General features: G+C 37.7%; 1 protein-coding gene across 1 annotated transcript in view; it reads left to right on the top strand.

Annotated features, from left to right (window-relative positions):
- LOC140227888 (uncharacterized) overlaps nt 1-14,593 on the top strand; it is a 114,314-nt gene extending 99,721 nt beyond the window's left edge. Inside the window, 19 exon segments of the mRNA XM_072308274.1 lie at nt 289-405; nt 1,021-1,125; nt 1,686-1,799; nt 2,558-2,680; nt 3,209-3,328; nt 4,169-4,285; nt 4,740-4,853; nt 5,402-5,515; nt 5,968-6,081; nt 6,888-7,001; nt 8,181-8,540; nt 9,086-9,202; nt 9,701-9,823; nt 10,585-10,713; nt 11,156-11,269; nt 11,815-11,934; nt 12,584-12,688; nt 13,611-13,727; nt 14,275-14,593. Coding sequence (XP_072164375.1) covers nt 289-405; nt 1,021-1,125; nt 1,686-1,799; nt 2,558-2,680; nt 3,209-3,328; nt 4,169-4,285; nt 4,740-4,853; nt 5,402-5,515; nt 5,968-6,081; nt 6,888-7,001; nt 8,181-8,540; nt 9,086-9,202; nt 9,701-9,823; nt 10,585-10,713; nt 11,156-11,269; nt 11,815-11,934; nt 12,584-12,688; nt 13,611-13,727; nt 14,275-14,453 — 2,516 coding nt within the window. The 3' untranslated portion in view covers nt 14,454-14,593.
- Nucleotides 14,594-17,458: the final 2,865 nt, after the last annotated feature.

Genomic DNA, 17,458 nt, shown 5'->3' with positions numbered 1-17,458 from the left:
AAACAGCCATGCAAGATTCACCTATCACGGCAAGAGGCTTTTGATTTGCAGGGGTTTTACTTAATTGTCTTGAAAGTTGTAAACACTGTCAAAACTATTCTATCCTGGTAAATCTGACACAATGTTGGCTGAATCCTGTCTTCCGATTGGACGTTTATCGGTCCTCTGAAAATTAGATGGATAAGCTCAAACTCAGAAAGGCCTAAAAAGAATAATTAAAATGAAGCAAAACCGTGAGAAAGCCAATTATACAATTGACGACGTTGCCTTACTTCTATATCTTCACAGAGCCGAACCCGTGTCTCTCCGGCCCATGCGTTCGGGGCTCCTGCTACAACCGCCTGACGTACTACGAATGTGACTGTCAGCTCACCGGGGGATATTCGGGAGAAAGATGCGAAATACGTGAGTTATCTCTGAAAATGGGAATTTCTTCTTCTTCTTTTTTTTTTTTTTTACCAGAGATCACTTTTTCATTATAGATGTTTTACAATGCGCCAATACTACCTTTCAAGACGAACAGTCCAGCGTGTCCTAAGAAGTTTTTTGGTGGTTCTCACATGCTTCTGTGAACTGAACCTAAAATAGCCGGTAGTATACTCGGCGTGTTTCACCTCGTGATGTCCCCATTTAAGCCTCTTCACCTTACAGAAACAAACAAACACACAAACAATAAGTTATTGTGTGAAACAAGACAAGAGATCTTTTATCAGACCAAATGATTGACATATTTCAAATTTCTGTTCTTACTTTTATGAGCAATCAACAATTCCTCTTTTTTTCTGATTTCGTCGTGCGTGGAAAGAAGTTTTCAATCAATAAACGCTTTTGAGTCTCATCAAAACATTGCATGTCAAAGGCAGAAGTGATTGCCACTGGGGAAGTTTCAACTGATCAGTAACAAGTATCACTTTTATTTGCAGTTATGAGCATAAAATGAATAAAAAAGATACATCTATTAACATCGTACTCTGAGAAGAAATTAAAATTTTATATGCCAATCTTGCTACACCCATTTAGCTCCCGATCCATGTGAAGGCATAGTCTGCCTCAACGGCGGTATTTGCGACGTAGGACGATGCGACTGCTCGAACACAGGCTACTCCGGAACTACTTGTGAGACACGTGAGTTCAAGGACACGCTTCTCATTATTTTGTAAACTAGACAAGCGCATTTATATCGTCAGAGTTCGAAGAAGTCGACAACTGTCGATAGACAGTTAGGTTCAGTGAAAGAATATCATATAATGCCATGTTTTAACAAAGGACATTGGTTTGCATTAACCGCTAAAAATCTGACGGTAAAATGACCATGATGACAGCGGGAGCTTGTGGTGGAAGTCGAGAGGGACTTTCATTAGGACCAATCAAAAATATTCAGGATGGATAAACCCTCCTTTTGGAGAGGGCCATTTGATGAGTTTCACTTTTTTTTTCTTGAATAGAATTATCGTGAGGGCCTAATCATAACTCGTTCAGCATGTGTTTTCAGCGATGTAGATGGGACTGCCCAATCAAAGTATCCCATGCACAAACAGACAGACAGACACACATACAGACAGACATACATACAGACAGACATACATATACATACAGACAGACAGACAGACACACACACACACACACACACACACACACACCCAAACAAGCTTGTTTATTTTCATCATCTCTGGTTTCATCCACAGTGACTGATCCATGCGTGTCTGACCCCTGTCGCAATGGAGGGACCTGTCTGAACTTCGGGTCTTACTACCAGTGCAACTGTGCCCCTCCGTACTCCGGAACCGTTTGTGAAACATGTACGTATGCAATGCAGTCTACTGCAGATAAGTTAAAGTCATGCAATTAGGATAGACATTACCAGTCTAATCACAGAATAACATTCCATCAGGCAGCTGGTATTAAGGGTATGACTTGTGTTGGAATATTTATTTTTCCTCATACTCAATCATCTACCCTTATTCTCACCCCCACTGTCACAATTATCGATTTTGCTTGACCTACAATCATGAAAACAAACGAGTTGATGTACGTTCTTATGTTTTATCACTGTGTTAAATTCTATTATCAGTTTTTTTTTCGGTTGAAAGAAAATGAATGAAGTCTAATGAAAATTTCTCCTCCCATTTCTTTTGGGCAAAATTTTATATTACAAAGCTATTGATTTCGTCATGATTCAGATTAGTTCGTTTTATAATACCTTGTTTCAAATTTCTTCCTCTTTTCTTCCAAATGATATAACTTACACAGCATTTCTCAAAGCATCAAATAATGCATAGATAAATGATGGATACTAAATTACGTTAAATAAATATCCATGTTGTTCACCAAGAAATGTCGGTAATGTTATTAAATTCAGGCGTAACTGAGCAACAAAAAGGTTATCATAAAAAAAACTACAACAACTTAATAGTGATAATAACCGAAGTGTGTGAGGTGTATCCGACTTCAAACAACAACAACAACAACAACAACAACGACATTAACAACAGAACAACAACAACAAAACAGACATTATTTCCTTTCATAATCTTAATAATATGTTCTCTTCATTCAGACGTAAATCCGTGCGATGGCATCACAGACCCCTGTCTTAATGGAGCCACCTGTTCGGATCTTGGAACCGGGCAATATTTCTGCAGCTGTCCGCTAGGATTTGAAGGAGACCGTTGTCAAAATGGTGAGGATGTACCATTGTTAACCTGATCTAAAAGAAAGAAAATTCATTCGTGATCATTTCGATGTCATTAAAAGAAGTCTTTACGCGGGATGAATAAAATCTTTTGTGTCCACGAGTGGTGAAAGAGATCTCGATTTTTTTTTTAATGTGTGGAAATTCCCTTCTATAAGGAAGTGCTGAAAAGAAGATTGTCACGGAAGTCATTTGAAAAGGAAAGCATTCTCGTTAGTAAGGATTTGTCATTTAAGAAACTTGATGTAACCAACGCAGCATTAATTTTTTCGATGAACAGTTTTGTTTCTTTCAAGCATAGATTAGATTTTATCATCAAGTTATTGCTGAAAACGCGTGTTTATTCTTCTCCGCGTGCGTAATTAATCGGTAATTGTGTATTCCTATCACAAAACGAAGTTAGACTCAGTCAGTAAAGAATGTGTATTGATTGTTTTATACTGAATAATAAGATTTTCGGTGTAACAAACAAGGGTTTATTGATTTCTTTTTTTTTTTCATATGATTTGTCATCAGCAATCAATTACTGCGATAGTAATCCATGTGAAAATGGCGCCGCGTGTCAACTTCGCCCGAGTCAATACGGCTACTTCTGCGAGTGCAATGACGGCTACGCAGGCATCAACTGCGAACAGGGTAAGTGATCCACTTCAAAAAATATCATCTGATACATTTTTAGACCTCATTTTAAAACACCCAACAGATGACTAGCTAGAAACTTATTCATACTCCAAATTTCTAAAGGCGTATAGCCGTATATGAATTCTCTTAAATTCATTTCTAATAATATTCTTTTCACCAAATTCATTTCGGTGAAATATGAAATCGCCCCGATGATATGCGTACATAGATTTAGATAAAATATAGAAACAATGTAGCATTTTTCACTCAGATTAGCTGGGTTCTCAGCTCTTACAAAGGAAAAAATACTTTATACTTTCAGATACGTATTATTGGGTATGAAATATCGGGTAAATTATATATATATATATATATATATATATATATTGTGATAAGGCAGTACATCGTCCATCACACAAGTATGCGTGTAACTTCAACAACTACTAAAGCACCAGCGCTCTAAAATCAGCATCGATCGTTGAAGAGATTAATAACGTACTTATTGCTAAATAGCGTTCCCAATTTCCCCCAAAATTTCTGCAAACTCACCCTCATAAAATTTGCCGTGTTTGTCGTGTTTGCTCTATTCAACTTTTGACTCATGAAATACATGTCAAATGGGTTATGCCTCTCCACTGTACTTTAACAGTATCTTATCCACTGCTGGGAATGTCAAATTGATTTTAATCGGACAGTTCTATCTTAAAAAATAAGAAGGCTTCCACCGTGGTTCCTCAATTTATTCTATTTTTTTTTTAAAATCGCTCAGATTGACTTTTCAACGGGGAGGGATAGTGAGCGGCTTAGATTACAGTGATTCCTAAACTGGTCCTTGTTTTACTGTCACTCCTCCAGTTATCTATGCTTGCCTGAGCAGTCCGTGTCTGAACGGTGGTGTGTGCACAGAGCAGCCAGGTTTTGAATATTCGTGCACCTGCACTAGCCAATGGACGGGTGATACCTGCGAAGAACGTGAGTCAACTTCTCAAATCTGAAGCTAAAGTGTGTACTCTTTCATGTAAGAAGTTCTTGGATTTTTTGTTTCTTCCCCAATCAAATGAAAAAAGGTGATTGTCTATGTACAGCGTGTATAATAATTGCATACAAATAGTGTTATGTCCAAAATAAAAATTAATGTTTATTTCACGCCTGCGTCACTTTCACGTTGAACAGTTGAGAGTTATATTACTAGTATGTTATCGATCGCTCCGTAAAAACAATGTATCAAAAATGCGATTATTGTTAGCGATATAAGGGTTGAATAGAGGTGCGTAGGATTCATTTGATGTAAACTAAAAAATACAAATTCTCAACACTACGTTCGACAGCGAATTTGAAGGATACACAGAATCACTTGCTGACAGTGCATTTGACTGCCGTTTACGCGCCTGAAATGACATGGATGTATCTTCTCTTTTATCGCTAGCTGTGGACGCATGCTCATCAAACCCCTGCGAGTATGGAGGAACCTGTACAAACTATTTTACGTACTTTGTATGTGTGTGTCCCGACGGAAGGTTCGGCTCAAGATGCGAACAAGGTGAGAACTTCACCGCATTAACTAAAGGTTATGGTGGAATGTCTGATAAACCGAAAATGTACATTGATCATTCTTGAAGGCATGGTGGTATGTGTATTGTTACTTTGTGCTCGCAGTTTTCGAATAAATCTCACAATTTACTGTAGTATAAAGTGCATAAAGTGGCAAACATGTGCAGCCGTTTCCTCAAGGAAACAATCTTAAGGAAATGACTGCAGATAAAATTTAGGGTACAAGTTTGTTTTTTTTCTTACATTTAAGAATATTTTGAACAACTGCCCTCAAAGCGAGCTCTATTAATTTTGCCTTCAGGCTGGACCTGTGTTTGTTTGTTTTTTAGCAACTATTTGTCTGTTTGTTTGTTTGTTTGTTTGCTTGCTTGCTTGCTTGCTTGGTGTTTGTGATTTTAACGTTAGGTTCTATCAAATAGATGGTCCTTCCAAATGTGAGTTGAATCAAATTAAGATATTAAAGGAGCCTGTGCTAGGATGTAATTTTTGTTTTTGCTGCGTATCACTGATAAATTTACCTTGTTCCACTAATGCTAGACTTCAACGAATGTCTGAGTAATCCGTGCCTGAACAACGGTCTTTGCGTCAACGGAGACAACGCCTACAACTGCACATGCCAGGCGGGCTTCGAGGGCGACGTGTGTGAAACCAGTATGTCATTTTTCCCCTATTTCCCCTAGTATGTCATGTTTCCCCTATGTACTTTGGTGTCATTATCATCACATTGCGTACCTGATGTTATCAGGATTTTATGTTAAACAAGACAGTTTCGTCGAGTTTTACTACCACTTGTCTATCAATGTCATGGCCAGGATTATAACCAGGTAATGCGATAGTAATACACAAATTGCGTATCATAGACCAAGACCACAAAACATTTCTCAGAGTAACTAAAACGCATATTACATCTATATGAGTACGGAATGGATGAAAGCGCTAGCAATGTTGGTTAATTAATGTGTTCGGGTTCTCCTTTGAGAGTAGTTACTTTTGTTTGTTCGTTTGTTTTTCAACTTTATTTTTGGTTTTTTTGTTGTTATAAAGTGTCGTTGTATGCAGAATGTCGCTAATCGATTATTGCTATGTATTTATTTTTGACAAAGATATCAACGAGTGTGATCCGAACCCATGCGCCAACGACGGCGTATGCACGGACGGAATTAACGACTTCGTGTGCACCTGTCGACCCGGTTTCAGCGGTGAAACTTGTGAAGAATGTAAGTTGTCAAGAATACTGCATTGTACACGTTACTATGCGTACACTTCTTATACACATACTAGATTAAAAGATAGCTGGCTGAAGTAAAATTCTCACTATGAACGATAAATTTCACTCTATGTATATTCAAAGCAAAAGCGATATTTACGACGATGCAGACTACTAAGTATTTGGAATTGCTTTCACTAGTTTTGGAGATAGCGATCGTGATGATAGTCTGAAACAATAAAAAGAGATTTCACCGTGTAAAAGTAATAGTATGTTGCATTTTTCAAAAAACAAAAGTCTTTCTATGTCTTCCTTGGCAAAATAGTGATAGAAATGAAATGCTTAAAGTTGACCATGCACCGGTACTTAAACAAAATGTAAATGACTGAAGCTGAGAAAAAAATAAGATTTCACTGAAAGCCTTTACATGGCCAAGAAGGTAAACAAGATTTAAAAAAAAATGTTAATGTCAGTTCACGTGGAAGAATGACGTCAATATTACTGCGCACCGTGTTCGTTTAATATCAATGTGTAGTCGAGTTTCCATGGAAACAGCGGGTAACCTCCTCTCATTGCTTTCAAATTGCCTGCTGTTAGAATAAGCATGTCATGATACACAGGCTAATACTGTCCTCCCTATTCAATATCCTCACATGGTTCGACACTATTTACTGAATTCGTGTTGTTGCACACTGATGTATATTCAAGTTTGATTTATCCCATCAAGAATATTTTTGTCGGGTGTTTTAATATGTTTTCGCATTACCTGTAATGACACATTTCTCGTTGATTGCTTAATTTTCTTGTCAACTGCAGCCGTTGATAGGTGTGAAAGCAGCCCATGTTTGAACGGTGGGGCGTGCCTCAATCTCTTCAATTCCTACCGCTGCGAGTGCGCTCGTGGCTGGAGTGGCTTGAACTGCGAACTGAGTAAGTTTCTACTAAATGGAAGAGTGCAGTTTCAGAGAGGAAGAATAAAGGAAAGAGAGGACTGATTGCTTGGCAGGAGAGAATGTGATACTAAAAGATAGAGCGAGACAGAAAAGGAAATAAAAGATTATCATACAAATCATTTTGGAAGTGAAAGATGAAAAAATCCATTCAACGAGGCGCAGCCGAGTTGAATGGATCACTAATTTTTCCTTTCACCGAATTAAATATTCTGCCGTTTGCGCGAATCGAAAACATTCATTTCTTGTTTTGTTTTTTTACTCACCTAAAATAGATCCTTGTCATTTGATATGTTATGAATTTAGAAATGCTGTCCACCAATATGCGACAATTGCACAAACAATGACGTAATACTAAAATATGACAAATGATCAATATCAAACAAGTAATCAAATGATCAATATCAAACAACCAATCAAATGACAAGGATCTATCTAGGTATCATCACAAGAGTTAGCTAAGGATGGACAATTGAATGTGGTGTTAATCATGACTGCATGTGGCACAATATTAAAAAGAAACACAGTGATAAAGGAAGGAAGTAATACATATTCATGCATGAATATTTCAAATGTTCCAATAAGGAGATGACTAGAAGTTAAAGTTAAAGAGAGAGAGAGAGAGCTGGAGAAAGTTGAGATGCATATGCTTTGTTATTCAATTGAATATCTGGGTTAATAGAGGCAGAATTTACGAAGGAAAGTCGCGAGAAAGATTGGTGAAGAAAGGCGAAAATATGCTTCATGTTTTTGCATTTAATGCAAAAACATGAAACATATAAGCCTTGTCATATTCTTGTGAGAGTACTGAATGTTTCCTTCAGATTGTACGCAATTTTGATTGTCAAGCACGTTTTTTTTTTTCTTTTTAGTTTTTTATTTCATGAAGTTGTGGAAAAGCAAAATGATTCACAACGCTTTCACACTCCTGGGACATGTTTATGTTGGATTTTTTAATGCCTTTGTTAGTTGGTTGCTGTGCTTTTTTGTTGGATTGTTTCATTTTTCGTATTCGACAAGGACGTCAGTGCTGTACTGAGTTCGCCACCTCTGCTTCTCAACGATATACAGCTAGAAATGTTGCAGGGTAGTTACTATTTTTGATTTATTTATTTATTTATTATTATTTCTTTTTTTGCTTGCTTGCTTGTTCCTTCAGGATCCGCTTGCAACGTGGACTACTACCTGCCCGAGTGCGGGCAGGTGGAGATCACCAGCCCCAACTACCCGGCCGCCTACGACAACAACAGAACCTGCTCCTGGTTGGTGACGTCGGACGAGAACAACCGCCTCCTCATCGAGGTCAGGGACTTCCTGACCGAGGCCACCTACGACGTGCTCGAGATCGGCGGTGGGACGCTCATCGGAAACCCGTCGTCGCTGATCGCTGGGGGCGTCCTATCCGGGGATGTGGCGCCCACAAATTTCACGTCATCCCAAACGTCAGTCTGGCTCCGCTTCGCCACCGACATGGAGAAGAACGACCGAGGCTTCAGTGTTGTCGTCAGCGACATATGTGGTATGCCCTCACTTTAATATTTATTATGCTGTTCTTTTACTTTGATTTGCGAGGTGGATTATGCTATTGGAACCTATTTGCATCAAAAGGGTACACCATGATCTTCATTTCGTCTTCGTAATGTTCCTTCAAAGTATGGATGTTTATTTTTTAGATAATAGAAATAAAAAATGTAATCATTATGTCAGTGGCAACATAATCATTATATCAGTGGCAACATGGCATTGTGTTATACACGCCTGAATGCTTGTGTTTTATTAATCTCGATTTGTCTGTATTTTCGTATTTCCATTTTGTGGTAGCAGAACACAGAAAGCAATAATCCCAAATTTAAACGATGAATAAATTCTCTGACAAAAAGCTAGCCAATTCTCAGACACTGGATATGGCCGTAATGTAACTACAATTATTTCAGTAGTCCTGTTACAGTTCCATGACTCATAATTTTCAGGTATAAGTATAAGTTCGACTTTACCGCTAGTCACAGGACACTGTGCCAAGATTATATTCCTGATATATGTTTGCGCTTCCTTTTCTTCGTCCAGTTCTGCCTTGCTCAAGCAATCCGTGCCAGAATGGAGGGCAGTGCCGGGACACTAATAATAACATTGAGTACCAGTGCGCATGCCCGCAAGCTTTTACTGGAATAAACTGCGAAGAAGGTAAGCTAAGTTGACGTATTTTGTATTTTGTGACTATCTTCATTGTAATCACCATTAATTTACGCTGTCAATTTCATATTGTTGATGCGCATGTGAGAAGATTATGGATTAATAATCTTACACACCCCAGAAGTATTTGATTTCAATGTTTAATGAAGACATATCAGTAAAAAAAAAAACAACAAAAAAAAAAACACCAAAGGTCAAGTAGACAACTGTTTAGATAAAGAGCAGCGTGTTCAACCTTGTCCTGAAAAGTTAATTAGTTTAGTAGTCACCTATAACACGTGTTAAAATTTGTCTTTCCGATTATATAGTTTTCCAAACTTTCGTAACTTTCAATGGAATGTGTTTCATCCATGCCAATATGTTTTTGGTTTTTTTTTCAATACGTATATTAGATATATTAGACTCTGAAAGAAATGTGTCCCAAATCGCAAGGATGTGCAATGACAAACTGTTTTCTTTTTTTTTTTTATTCTGTCACTCTTTCTTTAGCTGTTCCCACGCCATGTGATGATGAGCCCTGTCTCAACAACGGCAGTTGCTTCTTTAATTTTGCGACAAACGGATATGTGTGTCAGTGTCTCGACCAATGGACCGGCGACAATTGTGAAGAAGGTAAGTGGGACCTTTACATATCTTGTTTCATATTGTGTGACGCATTAGCGTCATTTTCAACCGTGGAAGAAATTTCATTGTAATGTTTCTGTCATTATCATTAACGACACAGACAATACAAAATATCATAATATATCCATCTAAATAGTTTGATGTCTTGTCCCCGTACTTCCAGAGCTATCTTCGCGCACCTTAGCTTTAATACGTAAATCAGAATACATGAAATTCTTCCGTCGGGATGTTTTCATTGCAACTGATTGACAAATTGCCTACATCGACGTAAATAAGTACTGAATTGATCAGTGTTTTAGTAGGTGCTATGATTAAAAAATCATGGCCGTACATACTAAAGCAGGATTCGAACCTACGACCTCCTTATCTCCGGACAGGCGTCATCTCCACTAGACCACCGAGCAACCCATTTTTTAACATGGCTACTATTAAAACACTGATCAATTCAGTGCTTATTTACGTGAATGTAGGACATTTTGTAAATCAGTTGCAATAAGTCAGAATACTTTATACCCCATCCGATCTTCCACCACGCACATGTATACGCGCACCAACGCACACGCACACACACACACACACACACACACACACACAGACATGCAATTTGAATTGGCTCTTTGACAGAACTTATTTCACCCCTTAATTCTCGTGGTTATTATGATGCTGCACCATAGCATCACACTGTCAACTCTGAAATAGCACTGAAGCTGTTGTTTTAACTGTGATCGATGGGTGATTTTTATTTTCAGCCGTTGTTACCCCGGCACCGATGTGTCCTGCGGACTATTGCCTGAACGCCGGGACGTGCACTCTGAACGAAGCAGGAGATCCACAATGCGCATGCCCAGATGGCTACGTCGGGGCTCGATGTGATACACGTATGTACTGTATGCTCTCATAAGAACATTAAACCTTGCACAGTGCTTGACAAGGATATAGTCTTCTATCATATAACGTGGTATTTTTTTTATTGCAGAACTGTTGTGATGAATGAAAAACCGGATCAATGGTAGTTGTCCTGAAAGTTCGATCTCTTACACACGGAAGTAATATTCCTCTTACAAACTTGGTGAATATCGCGCACAAAGCTGCTGATCATGAGATCATAGTTGGGACTTCAAATTCATATGACCTCTGTAAAGCTAAAGAAATTTTAAAGTGGTCTTCCTGAGATGTAGTTGTGACCTACAATCTAAATCTGATGTGACACCATAACTTGACATCGACTCAACCGATGCGTACAGTAACAGCTAACAATAGGGTAAGGTGAAATTTTCTTTCATCATAATGACGTCAATTTTAACACGTTTTCTGTTAAAGCGGAGTGCCCCGCAGATTATTGCGGCGATAACAGTCTGACGTGTGGAGTCGTCGGCCCGGGAGACTACCTGTGCGATTGCATCCCTGGCTACTCAGGAGACCAGTGTGGAACAAGTAGGTACCAGTACTTACATTAATGGATTAGGACATACGAATGTTGCTGTTGAAAAAAAAAATGTACTTTTTTTTTCAAAGCCGACAATCATGCAATGCCGTGGAGTCACCTTTGGACCCTGACTTTCGCTTGTAAAGCTGCTAATTCTGAAAGTGAATCTTTGGTTGTTCGCATTTCATTCAATTTTTTGTCTCTCTCCAATGAGGGCGACAGGAGTATATAAATTATACATTTCCTTCAATACTATAAACTGAGAGAATTCACCCTTTTTACAGTTGGCTTTTAATTTTTCACACTATATTTTGCTTCGAAGCATCAACAATCAAAAAGAATGTGCAAATATCAGGTTTACAATGTGTACAAAGTGTACAAATTTTAAATGTTTCTGGATGTGCTAAAAGCGTGTCCACCCTGTGACTGTAATTTCATAGCAGATGCATGTTTAGTACAATTTCAACCTGGTCAGCAGACGATACAATCTATTCTGTAAACCATTGTTCATGTTGTTGTTATTGTTTTGGTTTTTTTTTTTTTGTTCCACAAGACATCGACGAATGTGAGAGCGATCCCTGCCTGAATGGAGGAACCTGTGTTGATGGTGTCAATATGTTCGAATGTATGTGCGGCTCAGACTTTAAGGGCACCTACTGCGAGGAGCGCTCAGGTGAATATCCAGACGAAGAAGAAAACATTTTTTTTTGTTCTGGCACCCTTGGTTGGTTGATTTAATCTCATAATCAATGCTTTTCCTGTTTACTTTGGTAAAGCTGTTTTACGAAGGCACCCGACAGCCGAATAAAATTTCCTTCTGCATGAAAATACAAGAGTAAAAAAAAAAGAAAAAATGACATACGGAAATACATAGCAAGAAAAATAGCAACAGCCTTTCAAAAGAGAAGAACAAGATGACGCAAATTTTATCAGACAAGTCAATACATACCATAATTTGTGTCACGTGTCTGTAATACAATCGTCATAGATATATCCAAATGAATTTCGCACAAATGGATGCAACAGTTACTAGGAGTGGATCTATAGAAGAAGCTGTATTGTTAGAAGTGCCATAGTCGCAGAATAGGCCTCTTTTTCAACGAACTCTACACTGCTACTGTGATTGTAAATTATGTATGTGTGTAAGTTGCGTAAATCAATATTATTACAGTTGTATTATGTCCTATTTGACAGTCCATTACTTATAGGTGCAAAATTGATAATGTCCATGAATGACAGCAATGGAAAACACAGAGGCAGTGCCTGAATCAAATTACAAGTTGTATTAATTGACCCTTTCTTATGTCGTTTCCAAACATCAGATGCTTGCGTCGCCGGACAGCCCTGCCTTAACGGAGGGGTCTGTATCGAAGACACCGGCTTTTGCAGATGTCCAGCTGGCTTCGCCGGCACGCTCTGCGAAACAGGTAAGCATTGGTTGATATGATTATGGTTTCATTCGGTTCCATGCGGTAAATGTCATCCTTTAGAGTGGTAATTATGATATTAACCCAACATGTCATACTCGGGTTTGTTTATAAGTTACTTGTTATAACTTGTTGCAGTAATCCCAATCGCAGCTCCCAGGAACTAGAATGGAACATAAACCGTCTTGGACTAAAAGTAATTCTCTTATTGCCTCCCCTTCAAGGCAAACTATCTCAGTTAGTTTTCTTAGGGGGTCGGGAGGGGGAAGAGTGAGGGCCAAGGGATTTGTCAGCATTTGTTTTCGTCACACATTGCAGCTTCCCCACGGCAAAAGCCTTTGCTGGCGATTTGACGGCGTTGTTTCGAAGTTTCAGTCCCTTTAACAAGTTATGTAGCTGTGACTTTTGCGATTCTCCCTGCCTAATAGAGACACACGACTAAATTACACGTATTGTCATCAGGGGGATCAGAGTTTATAGAAATCGATAGAAAGATAGATAAATACACATGGATGACTGGTGGTGACAATTTGCAGAGTTTGATCCCAAAGGAAAAAAAAAAGTTAATACATTCTTCATAATTTGAAATATTTACCATTAAAGCTGCTTAAAACAAGACAAGGAAATATGGGATGTCTTTATACATAACTTCAAAAACGTTCCTTGCTATGTAAGAAGCGAAGTAGGCCTATCACTGAAAAATATTTTGTTTTGTTCTATCTGATGATGGACTTACTTTGAAATATTTGAAAATGGCGCTTAATCCGTTTTGCTAAAAAACCTTTCATTTAGAGGAGAGAGAAATAGGTAAAGAAGGAATTTGTGATCAATGAGTGTTGAGCATACCGATTATACGTTGAAACTTCTTCCGTGCCTCTGTAGTATTCATTTTGTTTTTCCTGTCGGATTTTGTGACTCACAGCTGTGAACGAGTGCGACAGCGATCCGTGCCAGAACGGCGGTGTGTGCATCGACAGCGATGACCGATACGTGTGTGTCTGCAAGCCTGGGTTCGTCGGTGATGACTGCTCAGAGAGTGGTAAGAAAACAAAAATGAGTCATTTATTTGAAGAACGAGTCTTGTACACCTTATCACATTTTCGTGTTGTTGATGATGAGACTAAGTAATAATAGATCAAGTCTGCTCATGGAACAATTCTTCTCAGATTTTCTCGATATTGTGATCGATCTGTAACTCTGTGTCTACGCATAAAAGGTGTATAATGAAAGAGGTTGCCTGGGACTTGGCCGATTAAACAAGATTTAACGCAAGCAATGAACGCCGCTGTCACTTCGAAGCCGTGCTGACAGGAGCAAGCAAGTGAAACAGACGCTTTTTTTTTTTTTGCGAAGGTTAAAAAAAAACAAACCATAGGATCATCGGCCATTAGCTTATTATACTGTTCACACTGAGTTCATCTCATTCTGTGAATACAGAAGGTGCTAAATGAATTACATATCACCAAGTACATTATATACATACCGGTATACATGCGTGTTATATAAAAATGTATGTGTCCATGTGTGTCTGAGTGCATCGTAATCACATTCCCATCAGCCATTGTCCATATCCTTCGTCTCCCCAGACAACACCGGTAACAACCTGCCGCAAGCGAGCGACTCGGCCCTAGCCATCGAGCCATGGTGGATCGCGCTCATCTGCCTGATCGGCCTGCTCTTCATCATCTTTGTCATCGTCTGCCTGTGCACGATGAAACGGCAGGACGACCTCGAGAAGAAGAAACTGATGGCTCTCGTGGCATAGAAGACGGATTCGGCGTGGGTTGGCTATACTTTATTTCGTCAGCTCTTTTGAAGTATTCCTGCAATTGTGACAAGATTATTTTCATGATTTCCCTTTTTCAAACAATGTCGATGAATAATCAAAGATGAAACAATCCTTATAGCGCCTCTTTGTGTATTTAATATAGTTTTTTTCTTTTATATACATGACGTATTTCAAGTCGATTCATAAATCACGTGATGTGTTTTTATACTTGTATGAATGAAAATGTTGCATTTGAAAAGTATATTTTTGTATATTTGCTTGAAGATTCTACAGTGATTGCTTGATGTAATGTCATAGAGGATATATTGTTTTTGCTGTAACAAGTCGATCAAGTCAGTGTTATAATTTTCTGTGTACATAACAACAAATCAACGAAAAGGACTTTCGGGAGCAGTGTAACAGAGGAGAGTATTCGTCTATGAAGTTGTACTAAATTCCGGGATATTTGTTTTTGTGTTAATTAAGTACCACAGAAGTTTCTCTAGCCAGTAAAAAATAGTAGACATAAATTACACGAATACTGGTTTTCAAGAGGCTGAAGAAGAATACGAATTTGGTGTGTTTCTTTAGTTGAGCGATATCCATCTTGGTGACCACCATCGGGCCACGTTTAAAATGAGGGCAATGGAAAGTGAAAAAAAAACAAAAACAAAAACAAAACATACACATTTATGTACACTCTGCCGATGTCTTTGATGATAAATGTGGGCTTCCTAGTTTCATCTTTAAAAGCCGGGAGAGGTCGGCAACAGTTTAGTACGCAGGATGTCGTCTGATTAATTCAATGCTGGCCATTGATGACAGAAAACAAGAGATGAACATTTATTAAAAATTGTTGATTCATACAGTGTACTACCTTGCGTTTTCTCTGCGTTTATTGAGAATTTCACCTTAGGAAAGAAATCGTTTCACCTGAAAATCCATGACGTACGAGTTGATGTAGTGAACGTCACGATAAAGTTTGAATATAAAAGAAAAAGAAAGGGGCATTACAGTTGAGGCAAAAAAGTCACAGCTATTGTTTCTGATACAGGGAGAAATCAGTGCAATTGGTCTTTTCCCATCTGAAACGGTAGCGTACGAGAAAGAAAAGTCAGTTGGTAAATGGTAGATATGTGACGACGGTAACTCATACAATGTAATTTTCAAGAAATTGTAAGTTTCTGAATGTGTTTGAAAGAATCTGTATGCATACGAATTACATTATGCAAAGCAGATGTTCGATATTATTGAGTGAAGAGCAAATTAATCTGTTTTTATTATGAGCTGTTCCTACTATGTACTTCTTGTACTTTTTTAATATAGATTATTATATGCCTCTCTTGAGTGCTTACAGAAACTTGTGATAAACGATGTATTATCGCTGTTATGAACGTGTCGCTTGTATTTTTTATATGATAAAGTTTCAATGTTAGAATTACATAATGCATCTTTAGTTGTTGTTTTTTAATAAGAAAGGTCAAGCAATTCATTTACTCTCGGTATTTTCAAGCGCGTTGTTGCTCCGAATGAAATTACTTCGAGGCGTTCGCATTTTATTTTGTATAAATGTAGGCCTTTTTAAACAGGCAGGAGATCGAAGTTCAGCAGTTTAGTGAAGATATAGAGTACAGAGAAAAACAAAAGAAATAGGAATGAAGCATTACTCGCAAGTTCTACCATAGGTTTTATCCCTTTTTCTTTTACAATTGTGTGTATAACTATGATATCAGGCAGACGAGAAAAGGAAAATGAATACATTCTTTAATAGTTACTACTACAACTTTCACTATTTCCACATGTAAAAAAAAAATCTACATAAAGTTCATGTAAGCATAGTTTACAATGTCATATCCATTTATTTCTGATGCGCTATACATTTCCTTTATGTTGGCTTGTTTTTCCATCACATCGCATGGGCCTCTTAATCTTTTTTTTTTCTTGAGCAAGCATATCTTTGCGGACAATTTATTTCTGTATCTTAGGATATGTTACATTTTGTTGATTGCTTGTTTGATTATTCATGCAGAATTGCAAAATGTAAAATCATCGCCCACATGTCTTTCAATCGGGATTAGAGGTTCTTTCTGTTATTTACAGTGTAGTAAATAGGTATTGTACAATGGAATTTGCATTGAAGTATTAAATGAATTGCTACACATATCCAATTTTCCATCGCTCTAATAAAGTACTTGCGGTGATTTTTCTTTTCTTTTTACGTTAGCTTGAAATAATTTTTGAGCCATTTGATTGTCACTACAACTAGTTTAATTGGTAGAATTTCCTCTTGTGTCAAAGTTTGCATATTTTTGAAAGTTTTTTATTTCTATTTATTTATTTTTTTTTAATCATTCCGTATTCTACCGTAATAATGTTTCTTATTACATTAAGCATGTAAACTTGACACCGGTGTTGTCCTTGCCTACCTATGAATGATCCTGTACATTTTCGACTAAAATAGATTTTAAAGCTGCTGAAAGATATACATGTAGCATTTATTAAATGTAAAAGGTGCACATGATCTCAATGTAATTTTACTTTCCTTTCCTACATTACTACTGGTGCTCCTCTAACAATGGAGTTGTTTTCTGATCACGAAGTACCAATACCGAAAACCTACATATGATTAAGTGTTGATTGACACTGTATTCAGAAAACACTAGTTTTCGCTGCTATTTTTTTTTTTACCCCTTTATCTATCTCTCGCATGTGATGGAAAAAAAAAAATGTTTTTTTTTTTAAAGAAAATTATGACTGTGAATAAACGTAAGACAAATGTATTAAATTATTTCTTGTTTTCTCAGTGTCTTACTTCAATACAGGAGTCTATGGTCTAATGTTTCAAAGAGTGCAAGAAGGCCCATGAACTACTGTTTCATTAGCTCTAATAATCCCATTCAAAATACAATATCATTGTACATCTGATTTTGCTGGACTATCACCGCATCATAGAACGCATGTAAAGTTGCACATTATGAATAAGTAAACAGTGAATCAGTTGA

The sequence above is a fragment of the Diadema setosum genome, chromosome 4 (assembly GCF_964275005.1).
Source record: "Diadema setosum chromosome 4, eeDiaSeto1, whole genome shotgun sequence".
NCBI classification, from domain to species: Eukaryota; Metazoa; Echinodermata; class Echinoidea; order Diadematoida; family Diadematidae; genus Diadema; species Diadema setosum.
This window is presented reverse-complemented; position numbering and strand designations above follow the sequence as displayed.